We start from the raw sequence: 19,543 nt of genomic DNA, 5'->3' as shown, positions 1-19,543 counted from the left end.
AACGGGGGAGACAAATGAGCAAGTAAAAACTGAGCAGGGAGATGTGACTGTTACTACAGGGTGATCAAAGAATGCCTTCAAAAACAACTTTTTTAAGACTTGGCGGGAGTGGGGTACAAATAAAACCAGCTCGCCAAAACAACCCCGAGGTGGACAGCTTCTACTGTGAGTTATCGCCTGGGTCACTGCTCTCCCGGCTAGGGTTTTGTACATAGTTTCACGAAGTTTCCGCAACTATACAAATGGCATAATGTGCTTCAAAAAAAGGCTCCTTTGTTTAGAAATGGAATCCTGCCTATGTCCTGCGCAGAGTTTTTCGTTAGCTGATCTGGACTCTTTCCCTAGTTCTGGCTCTAAAGCGGGTTGGGGACCTCCCCTTCTCTTAGCCACCTCGTGGGCGGTGTCTTGGCCTGATGGATGCGTACCAGTGGTGGTGGCGGGGGGCGGCGCCAAAGCTCCTACCCTAAAGTCTTCAGCTACCGCCGCCTCTGCATCAGAAGCTGCTAAGTCTCCCGGGCTGAAAGCCCGGAGGTAAGCCCCGCCCCCGCCTCCTCCGGCCCCCGCCTCCTCCACCGCGCCGCGCCGCGCCCTTCCCCGCCTCCTCCGCCGCGCCCCGCCTCCTCCGCCGCGCCCCGCCTCCTCCGCCGCGCCCCGCCTCCAGCCCCTCGGCCTGCCCCGCCCTCGACGCGCGCTCTTCTCCGTGGTCGATTTGCGCCCCCGCGTCCACGCTACGCCCCCGCGTCCACGCTACGCCCCCGTTCCGGCTTCTGCGGTCGCCATGACGGCGGCCGTGTTCTTCGGCTGCGCCTTCGTTGCCTTCGGGCCTGCGCTCGCCCTCTACATCTTCACCATCGCCACCGAGCCGTTGCGCATCATCTTCCTCATCATCGGGTAAGGCGGTTGTGCCGGGAAACCCGGACCTGGGACTCCCCTCCCCCGCCGGGGGTACCGGCGATACCTGGCGTCCCCACGAAACGGCTCGTCCTCGTTGGGCTTTGGAGCGGAGAAGCGTTAGGAGGGGGTAGAGCGGAGACCCCACTCCCCTGGGACTCTTCGCCCTGCTCCGAGGGTCGGCGAGAAAAGAACAAGAGCCCCGCGACCCCAGAGGGCGAGCTCTAGGGAAGGAGAGCACATCGTGGGTCTCAGAAAACCCTGACGCTTGGCTCCCGAGTTTTTGCCTAGGGTCCGTGGATGGGCGTTAGTGAGTCATACATTAAAACTGTATTTAAAAAATTGTGGATAACTTCAAATATCCATCTTTTATTTTTTTGGAGGGGGAGGTCCCTAGTTTCCCTCAGATTCTGACAGGCATCTGTAATCCCAAGCGAGTTAAGAGCCCTTAAGCACCTGGGGATCAGGTGCTTTAAAACATACCGATGCCCAACACTTACCCCTCCCTGAATCAACTGAATAGGAATGTCTAGGGGGTGGAATTCGGACTTTTTAAAAGCGTCCCAGGTGATTCAGGTGAGCGGCCAAAGGGTAGAAACCTGTGAAAACTCCGCAGCACCTGTAGTACGTCTCCTTGCAGGAGCTTGGTCAATACCGAACTCTGGTGGCGCATGTGATAATAATCCCAGTTTTCACCTGTCTGGCAGCTCTTACTGGAGCTCCCCTACGACCTTCTCCACCACTGAGTCTCACTTGGCACCAGGAGAAACAGCCAGGCGAGACCAGTGAATCCCACCTTTTCTGAGCTTTCTCACCTCTCACAACTGTATTGAAAATGCTGCATCACACGTGTCATTTAAAAAACAATAGAGATTTGGGCAAGAGGTCTGTAAAGCTTGTTATAATCATTAAAATCCACAGGAATGTTGTAAAAACCAGGCCTGGAAGACTGATGTAGATCAGAGCACAGGCTTTCAACCTCTGGATTTTAAACCAATCGCTCTGTTAATAGAGATGTAGACATTTTCCTGGAAAAGACATTTGCACATCAATGGGCAAAGCTTTAATTAGGAAGCTTAGCAAATAACCAAGTTTCCAGACAGACAGTCCTTGGCAATTAGTCTGCAGATGTATTTACAAATAGCAGGGTCACTGAAAAAAGTGATTTTTAAGAAAAATCTCAAATTCCTCTTGGCCTGCATGTTTATTTCACCAGGGAAACTGCACCATTGATTAGGACCAGTTGGTTAAGAGCATCACTTCATGAACACTTTTTTTGTCAGGAAATCTCTTCCTTCTCAAGCAGGGTTTTTTCTGCTTTTAAATCATTATTAGTCCTGTTCACTTGTAACTCCCCCTCCCCCCCACACCAATTTTCAGAGCTTTCTTCTGGCTGGTGTCTCTGCTGCTTTCTTCCTTCATTTGGTTCATGGCAGCAACCCTTACTGATAACAAAGATGAACCAAGACAGAGAGATCTGCTGATCTTTGGAGTGTTAATCTCAGTCCTTATCCAAGAAGTGTTCCGGTTTGCATATTATAAACTTTTAAAGTAAGTTAAACGCTTTACCTTTTTTCCCAGTTTTATTTGAATTATGATTTAGTAGTTTGAAACATTAATGTATTATTGTATTTGAAGGTCCATGTCTTCCTGCATAGTTCCAAGCCAAGGGATTGTACATTTCCAGCCTGAAAATATTGAGTATTTTAATTTGTGGACATTCATTCCTTCCTTCACTCGTTCAAAAAATATGTCTTGAGAATTTGCTCAATGCCGTGCATACCCTAGGTACTGAGGATACATCATGATTAAAAGACAGTCTCATGGTGGTAATATTATAGTGGGAAGAGATAGACAACAAATGAATAAACAAGAAAAGACATTGTATATTAAAAGACAGTAAGTGCCATGGAGAAAAATAAGCTAGAGAAATAGTCATTGAAACAAGAAGAACAAAAACTGTTACAGATCAGAATTTATACGCACTTCTCTTTGACATCACCTAAAATAGATAATTCTTATGGTGATTATGCCTGCCATTATTCTGACTGTATTAGGGAGGAACAGGGGTTCATTTTGTGATATGTCATTTGATTTCATGTCCAGAATAGAAAAATACATTAAAAGAAAAAAAAAAAGCCGTGGGCATGAGTTCCCTTTTTAGGCCAGAAAGTAGGTCATCTGTAGGATCCATGAGGATCTCACATGAAACCACTGTTTTGAAACACAGCTTAAACTTGGAACCATATTTTCTTTCAGTTAGTCATGAGATTGGCTTTGATTATGTAGTAAGGCTTAGTTAGTAGAGTGATAAATGTGCTATGTCTTCTCATCTCTGCAAATGGGATAATTAAAGCACTTCATGAATTTCATGGATGCAACCAAGACAACCTCAATAACATCTCTTATAATAGGCTTCTGATAATTTGTTCTTGCCAATATGCCAGGCCTTCTGTATTTTTTACTTGTTGCTTTTAATAACAGATATTGAAATTTAATAACAAAGCAATTTAAATCCCGAGTAGAAAACCAGGAAGCCGGTGCTTAGAAGCAAAAGTCGTATCTGAGAAAAAGTTTAAAAACGAAATTTCCATTAGTTCCTGGAAATATTAAAGAACAACAAATAAAAAACATAACATTTCAGGTTCCATGGTAATACAATACCCTTAACAGATGGACATTCAGATGTGGTTGAATGTTTCTGGTATGCAGCAGTTACTACTATTCCAAAATTTAATTTTAACTGTAGAATATATTAAGGTAATAAAAATCTCCTTCTTTCTGACCTCTGCCTTGCACAGGGAAATGCAGTCTCTGTCACACGGTTGTCATCTTGTCTCTTTCAAGGCTAAACATTCCTCATTTCTTCAGCTGGCCCTCAGGAGACATGGATGTGGCTTCCAGACCTTTTCCCATCTCTGTTCTTTTGTGTCAGTGGACACCCCTTTTTGTTGGTGCCTGGGATTTACCTGTGCCTGGAACCCAGCACAGTACCCTGCTGTGGTCAAAGCAGTGCAGAGAGCAGGGTCCTTCCCACCCTTGACAGGGCACTGTTCTCTTAACTCAGCCTTGGGTTGGACTGGATTTTCCTGTCTCCAACATCACTGGCTCATGTTGGTTTTGCATTTACTAATTTCAGTAGTTTTTCATAGATCAGGACGTGACTTTAATAACCCCTTAGGACTTGAGGTTCTAAAACCTCACTTACCTAGAGTGGCTAAATGGGTATCTGCTGTTCTTCACTATTGTGTTTCTTCACGGTTTCCACCTGAAAAGCAACCCTTTATTGGCACTAACCTAAGGTTCCAAAGGACTACAAGCTGAACATGGGTTGCCTTTTTTTTTGGCCACGGCTGTGTGTCTTGTGGGATCTTAGTTCCTCCACCAGGGACTGAACCTGCGCCTTGGGCAGTGAAAACACGGAGTACTAACCACTGGACCACCTGGGAATTCCCCATGGGTTGCCTGTTTTTTTTTTTTTGGCTGTGCCGAGAGGCATGTGGGATCTTAGTTCCCCGACCAGGGATCGAACCTGCGCCTCTTGGAGTCTTAACCACTGGACTGCCAGGGAAGTCCCAGAGCTGCCATTTTTAATAGGGCAGTGAGGGCATAGGGCCACATGCAGAAGGAATTATGGCTGTCAGTCTGCAGGCTCTCATGCCAGGAAATTCACAGAAGCCTCTTTGGCCTTCTGGGGAAACCATGTTTGCTCCTCTGAAAGGACCTTTGGAGATTTGCAAACAAATAATAGGACAAACCTGTATTAACAGGTGCCTTTACAAAATGCATCTGCTATAAACCTTTGGAATATGGTACAGTGTTTTCCTAGCACATTTTAGAAATGTTGGATGTTATGTAGTTACATGTTAAAACAAGTTTGAGAATTATTATGATACTTTATTAATGACTAACATTTATATAGATGCATTTAAGTTGCTGTCTTAGGCTTTACTACATTCAGATATAGGAACTTCAGTTTAATCAATATTTTAACTATCTCCACTGCCAAAGTAGGTTTTGAACTTTTAAGTTTAAAGTACTGCCTCAATCAAATTTTCACTATCTGAATTTGGTGCCAAGATTAAAATGTGGAGAGCTTGCACCAGTTTTTTTACATATATGGAATTGAATCAAAGTATTTATCACTGTAGTCCAATATAAATTTATTTCATGGCTTAGGTCTTAGGACCAGTACTTCATCTTGAATGAATGAATTGTCACTTTCAGCCTAGCAAAGAATTGCACTGTGAGAAATTGACATATGGCCACACCTGATAGCCCTTTCTACGTTATTCAGAAGGAAAAAGAAAAATCCAAGTTATGGTCCTGCACATTGCCTAAAACATACATAAGAATTTTTTGGCTTGGATTAAAGCTTTTGTAATTTAGTTCAATTGTCTTATAATGCTGATACCATAAATATTTGGTAATTTGAGAAAATCATTTATAGAAAAATAATAAGATAATCATTGCTATAATGTCTTAAAAGACATGTCTATTTTAAAAATTTTCTAAAATGGTGTTTTTACTTTATATGCATATTCCTTGGTACTTTCCCTCTCTTACACACACATATAAAGTGAATCAGAACAAACAAGAAAGCTGGTATGATTTATCATTTGTTTTTCAAAGTTTATATTTAAAAAATTGAGTTTTTTGTTCTTGGAAACAATAATAAACGCAAACAAAGAATTTTCCACTTCAGTAAAATGGTCAGATTAAAATCACCGTCACACACATACAAAAAATCACTGTCACTTACATCATCAGTTGTGTGATGTATCCGTCAGGAACACGGAAACTGATGGTGTTTTGTACTTTTTCACTTCCTAATGTTGACCCTAGACCTTAAATTTATATCTTTAATATATTTGTGATAGCAGTACTTTGTTATACTAAATAGCAAAAATCTTTTATTCATTGCTGAGCAATTTATATAAAACAGAAATCCTCCAAAATTTATTGATTCTATTATACCATTATATCTGTTTGTTGATGGAAGTTATTGCTATTGTATAGGTCTTTAAGCATTCATTAGCCTTTAACCACATTCCTGTGACAGGTAAGTTTATTTAGGAAAATTGCACATTTCAGGTGGTTACTGCTCCAGAGAAAGAAGATGACGGTCACTTAAATTTTGGCTCATGTCCCTGCTACCAAATGATGCTTCCAAATGGAGAGCACTGGATTGGCAATTGTTTCTTTTGAGTCTAGAAAAGAAAAAGACCTTTTTTTTTTTTTTTGGCCGCATCGGGGATCTTAGTTCCCCTACCAGGGATTGAATCTGTGCCCCCTGCATTGGAAGTGTGGAGTCTTAACCACTGGACCGCCAGGGAAGTCCCAAAGACCTTCTTCTTTATGCTTATTACTATTTTGGTTGAATTCTGTATTGCCTTAATGTAGTCAATATTTATATTTATGTCATGAGATAGGCTCACTGTAGTGAATATACATACCTTAAAATTTAATTAACACAATACCCATAATATAATTTCCATGTTCTGGTTAATTTTCTACTCTTAGAGTCAACCGAACTCATTTTTGTTTCAGCACTTGTTGAAAAATTCTTGTAAAATGTTTGGTTCCTTTATTGCTTTAATAAATATACTTTAAATATAATTTAAATATCCTTTGTGTCAGGATTGTTGTTGCAGACTTTCTAGCCAACAAAGGGTAGCAATAGTGACAAGAGTGGAGCCGGCCTGCCGCAGTCCTCACGCATTTGTGTGGGGTGCAGGGGCTCATGGTCAGTTTGCAAATTGTCCACGACAGAAGCATGGATATGATCACTCTGAAGATCATTTCTTATTGAGCAGTAGTCTAATGTTTCATTCAGGTATTCATTTATCTTCTTTTCTGAGGGTAGCATTTTATTCTCCCCTGATTACTTCTCCCCTGAGGCCTGACTGGGGTTATGAAACAAATAATGTTTTCGAATCAGAAGACCATTTGATTAGGTATCCATATGAGAGTTCACACTGTCAGTGTTGTAGGGTTTAAGAGTAAGGAGAGATGGGATGTATAATTATCAATCACTGGTAAAGGTGGCTTCTTTGAGCAATTGTTGCATGAACTAGACTTTGAAGAGAGAGTACCACTTAACGTTCTATGGAGTGGAAGGTAGAAGGGAGAGTGGCAGAATAAGTCTAACCCAGGCGGAAATACAACAAAGTACCAAAGAAATGGAATAGGAGATATAGTACTTTGGGAAGAGGAAAAATTCAGAGTGGTAGATGCCATAAGATGTTGAATTAAATGCTTGCTAAACTTAGTCATAAGTATTGCTTTTTTTTTGTATCATTAAACTCAATCCCTGATGGCTTGTTTACTTATATTCTTCTTATTTTTCCTCCTCTTTGTGAATGTCAGATATAGGCAAAAGTTGGTTGGAAATTTTGGTTGACTTTAGTTAATTGAAAACTTGCTGTGTTCGTTTAAATGGATTTTAGATTTAGGGTATAATGTGATCAAAAACCTCATTAAGTATCTGGATTTTAAAATATCTTATGTGTTTTTCTCATATACTACCTAAAAAAATGATCTGTGTGGTTTTATTTTAGAAAATCCAGTGAGGGTTTGAAGAGTATAAACCCAGGTGAGAAAGCACCCTCTATGCGATTGCTGGCTTATGGTAAGTTAGAACTGCATAGCGTCGTAAGATAAAAGATCAGACTTGACATAAAAGCCATTTTTATCTTTTAAATCTTTGTAGGTTTCAGGTAGTATTTTACTACCACATTGGCCTATTGGTGTACATTGTTTATTTTTCAAGCTTTCCAGGGCCCTTATGTAAAGAAAAGTGATTGCAGGTGACCCTTATCTGTGTCTCCATTAAATACTAACCAGATTTGACAGTTAGGTTTTTTAACATGTATACACTCTAGTCAACAATTTCTAAGTGATGTTATTGTTACCTTCTTTGGGTTTTTTCCATGACTTTGTACTGAGGGGACTCTTCATATTAACACAGTTATACCTCTTTGTATTTTTCTTTCAGAATTATGGTTTAAAGGTTGGATCCGGGTCCCTAAATTGAGTCACCCAGATTGACCCAGGGATCCCTCTTTACAACACAGTCACCTCTCAAGCTCAGTTCCATCAAACTTAATTCTACAGATTCTGTTGTCATGAATTAAAGTCAGAGCTACAGTATCGTATCCTTCTGTCTCGCCTATCCCTTTGGAGCCTTTCTGGATCTCTTTCTTTCTTTTTTCATTTCTCTGCTACATTTCACTGACCATTTCCTTTCCTCTTTCCTCCCCAGTTCTCTCTCGGTTCATCATTTAGCCAAGCGCTTGCCTTTTCTGAGCCAGCTTTCTACTGCTTCTCTAACAGCATGTGCACCCTTTTTCCTTCAGCAAGATAGTGTTCCCTAGTCCTTGGGAATTTGATTTGAAGAGAAATCACAGCATGAGTAAGGTTTAACAGTGTTTTCCTTCCTCTTTAGTTTCTGGCTTGGGCTTTGGAATCATGAGTGGAGTATTCTCCTTTGTAAACACCCTGTCTGACTCCTTGGGACCGGGCACAGTGGGCATTCATGGAGACCCTCCCCAGTTCTTCCTGAATTCAGGTATGTGTCTGGTAGCTGTGAATGTTCAGATTTATGATCTAAATGATCATGCTTAGTGGAGTTCCCTGGCTTAGGAAATGAAGTGAACAGAAATTCATGTTATATCTTCTAAAGGCAAGATACTGTTAGGCACTGTGATGGAAAGGACCTAGGAAAATAAAAATTACAGTTAGAGTATTGTAGAATTTTAGAGTGGAACTAAGCTTGCATAAAATTTATTTTTCTGTTACTATACTAACAGTGTTGCTGTATAGCTGATATATTGTAAGGGAATTTTTATAGGCTATATGCTTTTTTTGTTTTTGTTTTTATTAGTTTTTATTTCTCTTCACTGTAGCCCTAATCTTTAGTTCATTTGTCATCTTGGCCGCTTTTTGGAGTGGGAAGTATAATTTAATCTTGAAATTGAGAGGAGAGAAAATAGTTCTTATTTAATGTGAGGTATGGGCTTCCCTGGTGGCGCAGTGGTTGGGAGTCCGCCTGCCGATGCAGGGGACACGGGTTTGTGCCCCGGTCCGGGAAGATCCCACATGCTGCGGAGTGGCTGGGCCCATGAGCCATGGCCTCTGAGCCTGTGTGTCCGGAGCCTGTGCTCCGCAATGGGAGAGGCCACAACAGTGAGAGGCCCGCGTACCGCAAAAAAAAAAAAAATGTTAATGTGAGGTAATGTCATATATCTAAAAACGTATATTTAAACACATATATATGTATATATATTTAATTTTAACTGTAACAATCCATATTCCCTGTTCCTTAAGAACTGGGACACCAGCAGGAGCTTAGAGTCCCTTGTTCCTCCTCACTCCTCCCCTACAGGTAACTGTTGCCCTGATTTTGTGTTATTAAGTCCCTGGGTTAGCCAGGTCTGAAAGTTAGGTTTTTAACATGTATCGATGTTTTACTGCAAGTTTTACCTTCATGTGTGTATCTGAAGAAAATTTAGTTTTCTTGCTTTTGAACATTTAAAAATAAATTGTACTATATTCTTTAAAAAAAAGAAATTGAGAGGAAAAAAATAATAGATGAGTTGACCTTTATCCAAAGATGCAGGTAAAAGGACCAACCCATTTCAAACCGCTTTTCATCCACCAGATGAAAATTGTCCCCATGATGCAGTGGTCACACATTTGAGAGTTGGTAATATACATAATTAATATAAGCTCTCTCCTAAATTACACAAGAAGAATCTTTTAAAAAATAGTTTTTAAAAACCCCACTGTATTTTTTTGTCTTCACAAGTTGTATTGTTGAAGTAAGTGATCCTATGCACAGATTCTTTTAATTAAATCATTAACTTATCATCTTATTAAGAATAAATAGAATCCTTTCAAAAAAAAATTTATCATCTTTACTAAAGTAATTTCTGTCTTCAAGGAGCTTATCATCTTGTAGAGAGAATAAGACCAAAAAAGTGATTAAGCGTTTCAGTGCAGTTTAACATAATAATAGAAAAGATATAAGGAGGTATGACCAAATTAAAAAAACAAATTGCTGCAGTAAAGAATTGAGAGACATGCTGCACGTTATAGTGGTCCCCAAACCCAGTGGACCCTTGTTCATCATTTCAGTTCAGACCTTGGTATCTCCTGTCTAGATTACTACCATTAACTCCCACCCAGTTAGTCCTTCCTCAACACATTTTCCATGGGAATCCATCCTGTATACAGCCCCCCAAATGACTCGTCCCTGTACAAAAATGTATAAGGGCTTTTCAAGGCCTACAAGTTACTCAGGGCCCTTCACGTCCGGCGGCAAGTTAGAGGACAGGAAAGTATGTCAATGGGATGGGTCCTACTTATTTAGTTGCGCCCCCAACATAGCAAATTATCTTCCTTTTAAACATTCCATAATTAGAATATTTCTGACAGTCTTAAAAAATGAACATAATAATGAGTATTACATTTTTAGAACAACTGTAATATTAATGCTAAAATCTGTTAGCATCCAATATAAGTTAATAAAACATACCCAGGAGGGGGTGTTACTGCTGCAGTTTTCTATATTTTCTTAAATCAGTCTATTAGACTGCTACATAAGCTTTTTTTTTTTTTTGGCTCTCAAGTAGCAGTCTCCTAATGGAACTTATTTTTCTACCAGATTCTGTCACTAGATGGCGCTAATTCCCTTTTGTGAACTAGGCTGTTTTCATAAGATTGGCTTAAAATGATTCTTTTGGAAGAAAGTAAAAAATGTGCTAGCAATTTGGGGATTGTATTTGTGATTTCTATAAATTCAAAGAAAATAAAGTGTTTTAATATCTTTAGCTGAGTTAGGACGGCAGGCTGACCATGCTGTGGATGTATACCTATAGAGTCAAGAATAGCTGTTACTTTATCATGTGCTAGAGTTTATTTGTTGTAACGTCATTCTTTGGAGCATAACCTTTGAATTAAACATTTAAGAAACTACTTATTGCGTTTAAAAATAATAACCCCAAATTTGCATGTATCTGCGTTTATTGCATATATTATTTGTAACTGCTGCTGTTACCATGTATTTAGGCATGAGCTCCTTTTAAATTTTTCAGTTAAATAGTTTAACATACTCCATTATAAATGCCTAAGTAATAATCAGGAATATGGGGTATAATTAGTATGTCTATGTTAGGACAAGATGTACAATATATGATACCTGTATGTACATAGGTTTTCATGTGACAAGTCAGCATAGTTTACAAACTAAATGTATCATAAGTTAATTATTTTTTTTGTAGTTGTGTAGTAGGCTAACGTTAACTTTTATTAGAATCATTACCATATCTTGGTTATTCTGTATATAGGCAAGGTATAGGAATTGGAGTCTTAATTTCAAGTCTTACCCTGGCTCATTAATTTAGTATTTTGGGCAAGTCCATTTGATCATTTAATCACTCATTCCACAAATAATTAAGTATTTTTATTTAACAGCCGAGTTAATGTTTATATGTTCCACTCATAGAGGGAATAAAGACAAACAGCTGATTACAACAAAGTGTGATAAAAACTATGATGAGGAAGAGCCATGAGTGCACAAAAAAGCTGTAACCCCCTCGGGTGGTATTGTACTTCTCCTTTGTAGTACTTACCACATTTGAAATTAATTGATCATGCATGCACACATGCAGTATTCCATAGAAAAACCTGTGTGTGCGCCGATCAAGTTCAGTTTCAGTTGCTTAAGAATCTTGGATAAAAAATGAGCAGAAGACCTAAGCAGACATTTCTTCAAAGAAGATATACAGATTGCCAACAAACACGTGGAAGGATGCTCAACATCACTAATCATTAGAGAAATGCAAATCAAAACTACAATGAGGTATCACCTCACACCAGTCAGAATGGCCATCATCAAAAAATCTACAAACAGGGCTTCCCTGGTGGCGCAGTGGTTGAGAGTCCGCCTGCCGATGTAGGGGCCGCGGGTTCATGCCCCAGTCCGGGAAGATCCCACATACCGCAGAGCGGCTGGGCCCGTGAGCCATGGCTGCTGAGCCTGTGAGTCCGGAGCCTGTGCTCTGCAACGGGAGAGGCCACAACAGTGAGAGGCCCGCTTAACGCAAAAAAAAAAAAAAAAAAAAAAATCTACAAACAAAAAATCCTGGAGAGGGTGTGGAGAAAAGGGAACCCTCCTGCACTGTTGGTGGGAACGTAAATTGATACAGCTACTATGGAGAACAGTATGGAGGTTCCTTAAAAAACTAAAAATAGAACTACTGCACGACCCAGCAGTCCCACTACTGGGCATATACCCTGAGAAAACCAGAATTCAAAAAGAACCATATACCACAATGTTCACTTCAGCACTCTTTACAATAGCCAGGACATGGAAGCAACCTAAGTGTCCGTCGACAGATGAATGGCTAAAGAAGATGTGGCACATATATACAATAGAATATTACTCAGCCATAAAAAGAAACGAAATTGAGGGGGCTTCCCTGGTGGCGCAGTGGTTGAAAATCTGCCTGCCAATGCAGGGGACACGGGTTCGAGCCCTGGTTTGGGAAGATCCTACATGCTACGGAGCAACTAGGCCCGTGAGCCACAATTACTGAGCCTGTGCATCTGGAGCCTGTGCTACGCAACAAGAGAGGCCGCGATAGTGAGAGGCCCGCGGACCGCGATGAAGAGTGGCCCCCGCTTGCCGCAACTAGAGAAAGCTCTAGCACAGAAACGAAGACCCAACACAGCCAAAAGTAAAATTAATTAATTTAAAAAAAGAAACGAAATTGAATTATGCATCGTGAGTTAAAAAAAAAATGGTTCTGAAGAACCTAGGGGCAGGACAGGAATAAAGACGCAGACGTAAAGAATGGACTTGAGGACACGGGGAGAGGGAAGGATAAGCTGGGATGAAGTGAGAGAGTGTCATGGACATATATACACTACCAAATGTAGAACGGATAGCTAGTGGGAAGCAGCCACATAGCTCAGGGAGATCAGCTCGGTGCTTTGTGACCACCTAGAGGGGTGGGATAGGGAGGGTGGGAGGGAGACGCAAGAGGGAGGAGATATGGGGACATATGTATATGTGTACCTGATTCACTTTGTTATAAAGCAGAAACTAACACATGATTGTAAAGCAATTATACTCCAATAAAGATGTTAAAAAAAAGAAAAAATCTTGGATAATTACTGCAATTTCTTATATTTTTGTCTTCCATTGTCCTTAAAAAAAAATCCAAGGAGAAACTTCACTTTAATGAGAAGACTTGTTTAAATTGAAGACACTCCTTTTTTTAAAATTAATTAATTAATATATTTATGGCTGTGTTGGGTCTTTGTTTCTGTGCGAGGGCTTTCTCTAGTTGTGGCAAGCAGGGGCCACTCTAAATCGCGGTGCGCGGGCCTCTCACTATCGCGGCCTCTCTTGTTGCGGAGCACAGGCTCCAGACGCGCAGACTCAGTAATTGTGGCTCACGGGCCCAGTTGTTCCACGGCATGTGGGATCTTCCCAGACCAGGGCTCGAACCCCTGTCCCCTGCATTGGCAGGCAGATTCTCAACCACTGTGCCACCAGGGAAGCTCGAAGACACTTCTTTTAATTGAGAAAAGTTTCTCAGGGACCTCCCTGGCAGTCCATTGGTTAAGACTTCAAGTTTCCAATGTGGGGTTGAAGGTGTGCTGGTTTGATCCCTGGTCAGGCAACTAGGATCCTACATGCTGTGTGGCGTGGTGTCGGGGGAGGGTGGGAGTTTCGCAATTAGTGCAGAAGGCTAATTTGGAGAAAAGTTGATTAGATATCACAGTAGTCTTATTGCATTCCTAAGAGAAACTCCTTGAAAGCCAGATCCAAGTTGACTTTTTGTTTTTACAAATTCATGTTCTAGATGAGAAGCTGTTTCAGAGTTGGCCCCCTGGTTCAGGAATGTTGCTCTCAGAGTTACTATTCAAGCAAATATGTGTCAGGGTCCCACTTCTGTCAGATAGGGTTGAACCCTCGCAGTAATGTGGTGTACCCCAAGAGCGTTGTCCCAGGACTAGGTGTTTAGTGGGCTTTGGGGTTTGTTATCCTGTGACTGGGCACTAATGGTTGCCTGTCTTTCAGCTTTCATGACGCTGGTGATCATATTGCTGCACATGTTCTGGGGCATTGTGTTTTTTGATGGCTGTGAGAAGAAAAAGTGGTACACCCTGCTTGTAGTTCTTCTGACCCATCTACTGGTGTCAGCCCTGGTGAGTATTGCTACCGTGCTCAAACCGGTTTTTGGAGCTCAAGTCTGCATATCTAAAGTGGTAGATTCCACTTTGAATGAACTACATGCTCATAGGAAAATGAGGAAATTCAGAAAAGTCAGTTAAAAGAATGAATGAATGAATGATAGATAAATCATCTTTCTTACCATAGAAAGATAACAATTTGTTGGTTGATCTCATAAAAGTTTTTTGGTGTCTTATTTTGGTATGTGTCTTTCTTTTAATGGGTAGAGTCAAACTGAAATAGGCTTGCATTATGCTTATGTTATGTAACACATCTTAAAAAATTTCCATGTTATTATAAATCCTTTTAATATTTAAGTTTTAGTGGCTTTAGATCATTACATAAAGTTATAGTTTGCTTAACTGATTGATAACTTGTTTTTCTACTTTTGGTTATTATAATGCTGTCTGGAACAACTTTGTATGTGAAACTTTTTCAATTCATTGTTTACATTCCAAGGAATTGATTTTTGAAGTCAAATGATGTGAATATTTTTAAAGCCCTTGATGCAAATTGCTAAAATACTCTGTACAAGGGTTGTACTATTTTTATGCATTCTGATGAATGTCAAGAGTACCCATCTTACTCTCTCCTCACTGACATTATAATGCCAGTTTTCAAAAGTAATTTAAAAAGAATACTTGACTAGATGTATTGTTTAAGCACTGTTTAATGGTTTGGTCTTAGTTTAATTGTAACGTGTCATATACTTACATCAGAATTATCCCAGCCACTGCTTTGTCCAGACCTTTATCATTTCTCACCTACAGTATTGAAAAGCTTCCTTCTGATGGTGTCCTGCCTCATGTGTCTCTCCTCTCCATCCATTTAGAGTTCATATCAGGTTTTCTTATACTGGGCTTCTTGTTCTCTGTTCCATCTAAAAAACAATCTCGTTGCCTTTCTTACCTAAAACCTTTCAGTCATACAGGATACTAAAGTTACCCTTAATATGACGGCAGCTATGTAAAGTCAAATCTTTCTTTTTCTTAATTTTTAAATTTTATTTTATATATTTTTTATACAGCAGGTTCTTATAAGTCATCCATTTTATGCACATCAGTGTGTACATGTGAACCCCAGTCTCCCAATTCATCACCACCACTCCCACCCGCCGCTGCTTTCCCCCCTTGGTGTGCATACGTTTGTTCTCTACATGTGTGTCTCAATTTCTGCCCTGCAAACTGGTTCATCTGTACCATTTTTCTAGGTTCTACATATATGTGTTAATATACTATATTTGTTGTTCTCTTTCTGACTTACTTCACTCTGTATGACAGTCTCTAGTTCCATCCACGTCTCAACAAATGACCCAGTTTCGTTCCGTTTTATGGCTAATATTCCATTGTATATATGTACCACATCTTCTTTATCCATTCGTCTGTCGATGGGCATTTAGGTTGCTTCCATGACCTGGCTATTGTATATAGTGCTGCAGTGAACATTGGGGTGCATATGTCTTTTTGAATTATGGTTTTCTCAGCGTATATTCCAGTAGTGAGATTGCTGGATCATATGGTAATTCTATTTTTAGGTTTTTTTTGGGGGGGTACGCGGGCCTCTCATTGTTGTGGCCTCTTCCATTGCGGAGCACAGGCTCCGGATGCGCAGCCTCAGCGGCCATGGCTCACGGGCCCAGCTGCTCCGTGGCATGTGGGATCCTCCCGGACCGGGGCACGAGCCCATGTCCCCTGCATTGGCAGGTGGACTCTCAACCACTGCACCACCAGGGAAGCCCTATTTTTAGTTTTCTCAGGAACCTCCATACTGTTCTCCATAGTGGCTGTATCAATTTACATTCCCACCAACAGTGCAAGAGGGTTCCCTTTTCTCCACACCCTCTCCAGCATTTGTTATTTATAGATTTTCTGATGACGCCCATTCTAACTGGTGTGAGGTGGTACCTCATTGTAGTTTTGATTTGCATTTCTCTAATAATTAGTAATGTTGAGTAGCTTTTCATGTGCTTCTTGTCCATCTGTATGTCTTCTTTGGAGAAATGTCTATTTAGGTCTTCTGCCCATTTTTGGATTGGGTTGTTTGTTTTTTTAATATTGAGCTGCATGAGGTGTTTATATATTTTGGAGATTAATCCTTTGTCTGTTGATTCATTTGCAAATACTTTCTCCCATTTTAAGCATTGTCTTTTCGTCTTGCTTATGGTTTCCTTTGCTGTGCAAAAGCTTTGAAGTTTCATTAGGTCCCATTTGTTTATTTTTCTTTTTATTTCCATTACTCCAGGAGGTGATCAAAAAAGATCTTGCTGTGATTTATGTCAAAGAGTGTTCTTCCTATGTTTTCCTCTAAGAATTTTATAGTGTCTGGTCTTAATTTAGGTCTCTAATCCATTTTGAGTTTATTTTTGTGTATGGTGTTAGGGAGTGTTCTAATTTCATTCTTTTACATGTAGCTGTCCAGTTTTTCCAGCACCACTTATTGAAGAGACTGTCTTTTCTCCATTGTGTATCCTTGCCTTCTTTGTCATAGATTAGTTGACCATAGGTGCTTGGGTTTACCTCTGGGCTTTCTATCTTGTTCCATTGATCTATGTTTCTGTTTTTGTGCCAGTACCATATTGCCTTGATTACTGTAGCTTTGTAGTATAGTCTGAAGTCAGGGAGTCTGATTCCTCCAGCTCCGTTTTTTCCCTCAAGACCGCTTTGGCTATTTGGGGTCTTTTGTGTCTCCATACAAATTTTATGATTTTTTGTTCTAGTTCCATAAAAAATGCCATTGGTAATTTGATAGGGATTGCGTGGAATCTGTAGATTGCTTTGGGTAGTATAGTCATTTTCACAGTATTGATTCTTCCAATCCAAGAACATGGTATATCTCTCCATCTGTTGGTATCATCTTTAATTTCTTACATCAGTGTCTTGTAGTTTTCTGCATACAGGTCTTTTGTCTCCCTAGGTAGGTTTATTCCTAGGTATTTTATTCTTTTTGTTGCAGTGGTAAATGGGAGTGTTTCCTTAATTTCTCTTTCAGATTTTTCATCATTAGTGTATAGGAATGCCAGAGATTTCTGTGCATTAATTTTGTATCCTGCAACTTTACCAAATTTATTGATTAGCTCTAGTAGTTTTCTGGTGGCATCTTTAGGATTCTCTACGTATAGTATCATGTCATCTGCAAACAGTGACAGTTTTACTTCTTCTTTTCCAATTTGTATTCATTTTACTTCTTTTTCTTCTCTGATTGCTGTGGCTAGGACTTCCAAAACTGTGTTGAATAATAGTGGTGAGAGTGGACATCCTTGTCTTGCTCCTGATCTTAGAGGAAATGCTTTCAGTTTTTCACCATTGAGAATGATGTTTGCTGTGGGCTTCTTGTATATGGCCTTTATTATGTTGAGGTAGGTTCCCTCTGCCCACTTTCTGGAGAGTTTTTATCATAAATCGGTGTTGAATTTTGTCAAAAGCTTTTTCTGCATCTATTGAGATGATCATATGGTTTTTATTCTTCAGTTTGTTAATATGGTGTATCATATTGATTGATTTGCGTTTATTGAAGAATTCTTGCATCCCTGGGATAAATCCCACTTGATCATGGTGTATGATCCTTTTAATGTGATGTTGGATTCTGTTTGCTAGTATTTTGTTGAGGATTTTTGCATCTATATTCATCAGTGATATTGGCCTGTAATTTTCTTTTTTTGTAGTATCCTTGTCTGGTTTTGGTATCAGGGTCATGGTGGCCTCATAGAATGAGTTTGGAAGTATTCCTTCCTCTGTAATTTTTTGGAAGAGTTTGAGAAGGATGGGTGTTAGCTCTTCTGTAGATGTTTGATAGAATTCACCTGTGAAGCCATCTGGTCCTGGACTTTTGTTTGTTGGAAGATTTTTGTTTTTGTTTTTTGTGGTACGCAGGCCTCTCACTTTTGTGGCCTCTCCCATTGCGGAGCACAGGCTCTGGACGCACAGGCTCAGCAGCCATGGCTCACGGGCCCAGCCACTCCGCGGCATGTGGGATCTTCCCAGACCGGGGCACGAACTCGTGTCCCCTGCATCAGCAGGCGGACTGTCAACCACTGCACCACCAGGGAAGCCCTGTTGGAAGATTTTTAATCACAGTTTCAATTTCATTATTTGTGACTGGTTTGTTCATATTTTCTATTTCTTCCTGGTTCAGTCTTGGAAGGTTATACCTTTCTAAGAATTTGTCCATTTCTTCCAGGTTGTCCATTTTATTGGCATAGAGTTGCTTGTAGTAGTCTCTTAGGATGCTTTGTATTTCTGTGGTGTCTGTTGTAAGTCTCCTTTTTCATTTCTAATTTTATTGATTTGAATCCTCTCCGTCTTGATGAGTCTGTTTAATGGTTTATCAATTTTGTTTATCTTCTCAAAGAACCAGCTTTTAGTTTTATTGATCTTTGCTATTGTTTGTTTCTATTTCATGTATTTCTGCTCTGATCTTTATGATTTCTTTCCTTCTGCTAACTTTGGGTTTTGTTTGTTCTTCTTTCTCTAGTTCCTTTAGGTGTAAGGTTAGATTGTTTGAGATTTTTCTTGTTTCTTGAGGTAGGCTTGTGTAGCTGTAAACTTCCCTCTTAGAACTGCTTATGCTGCATCCCATAGGTTTTGGATCGTTGTGTTTTCATTGTCATTTCTCTCGGTATTTTTTGATTTCCTCTTTGATTTCTTCAGTGATCTCTTGGTTATTTAGTAACGTATTGTTTAGCCTCCATGTGTTTGTGTTTTTTACGTTTTTCCCCCTGTAATTGATTTCTAATCTCATAGCATTATGATTAGAAAAGATGCTTGATATGATTTCAATTTTCTTAAATTTACTGAGCCTTGATTTGTGACCTAAGATGTGATCTATCCAGGAGAATGTTCTGTGTGCACTTGAGGAGAAAGTGTAATCTGCTGTTTTTGGATGGAATGTCCTATAAATATCAATTAAATCTATCTGGTCTATTGTGTCATCTAAAGCTTCTGTTTATTTATTTATTTTCATTGTGGATGATCTGTCCATTGGTGTAAGTGAGGTGTTAAAGTCCCCCACTCTTATTGTGTTACTGTTGATTTCCTCTTTTATAGCTGTTATCAGTTGCCTTATGTATTGAGGTACTTCTATGTTGGGTGCGTCTGTATTGATAATTGTTATATCTTCTTCTTGGATTGATCCCTTGATCATTATGTAGTGTCCTTCCTTGTCTCTTGTAACATTCTTTGTTTTAAAGTCTATTTTATCTGATATGAGTATTGCTACTCCAGCTTTCTTTTGATTTCTATTTGCATGGAATGTCTTTTTCCATCCCCTCACTTTCAGTCTGTATGTGTCCCTAGGTCTGAAATGGGTCTCTTGTAGACAGCATATATATGGGTCTTGTTTTTGTATCCATTCAGCGAGTCTCTGTCTTTTGGTTGGAGCATTTAATCCATTCACGTTTAAGGTAATTAT

General features: G+C 39.8%; 1 protein-coding gene across 3 annotated transcripts in view; it reads left to right on the top strand.

Moving 5' to 3' along the window:
• Positions 1 to 709: 709 nt before the first annotated feature.
• The window catches only part of APH1B (aph-1 homolog B, gamma-secretase subunit), a 94,128-nt gene continuing 75,294 nt past the window's right edge, over positions 710 to 19,543 (top strand). For 2 of the 3 annotated variants that reach the window (XM_060005825.1, XM_060005826.1), the window contains exons 1-5: positions 710 to 891; positions 2,272 to 2,442; positions 7,452 to 7,522; positions 8,339 to 8,461; positions 13,985 to 14,112. In XM_060005825.1, coding sequence (XP_059861808.1) covers positions 779 to 891; positions 2,272 to 2,442; positions 7,452 to 7,522; positions 8,339 to 8,461; positions 13,985 to 14,112 — 606 coding nt within the window. In that variant the 5' untranslated portion in view covers positions 710 to 778. The remainder of the gene's footprint in view (positions 892 to 2,271; positions 2,443 to 7,451; positions 7,523 to 8,338; positions 8,462 to 13,984; positions 14,113 to 19,543) is intronic. The other variant, XM_060005827.1, reaches the window with a different exon arrangement.

The sequence above is a fragment of the Delphinus delphis genome, chromosome 2 (genome assembly GCF_949987515.2).
Source record: "Delphinus delphis chromosome 2, mDelDel1.2, whole genome shotgun sequence".
Lineage (NCBI taxonomy): Eukaryota > Metazoa > Chordata > Mammalia > Artiodactyla > Delphinidae > Delphinus > Delphinus delphis.
The sequence above is the reverse complement of the archived record's forward strand: the minus strand, read 5'-3'. Positions and strand labels throughout refer to the sequence as shown.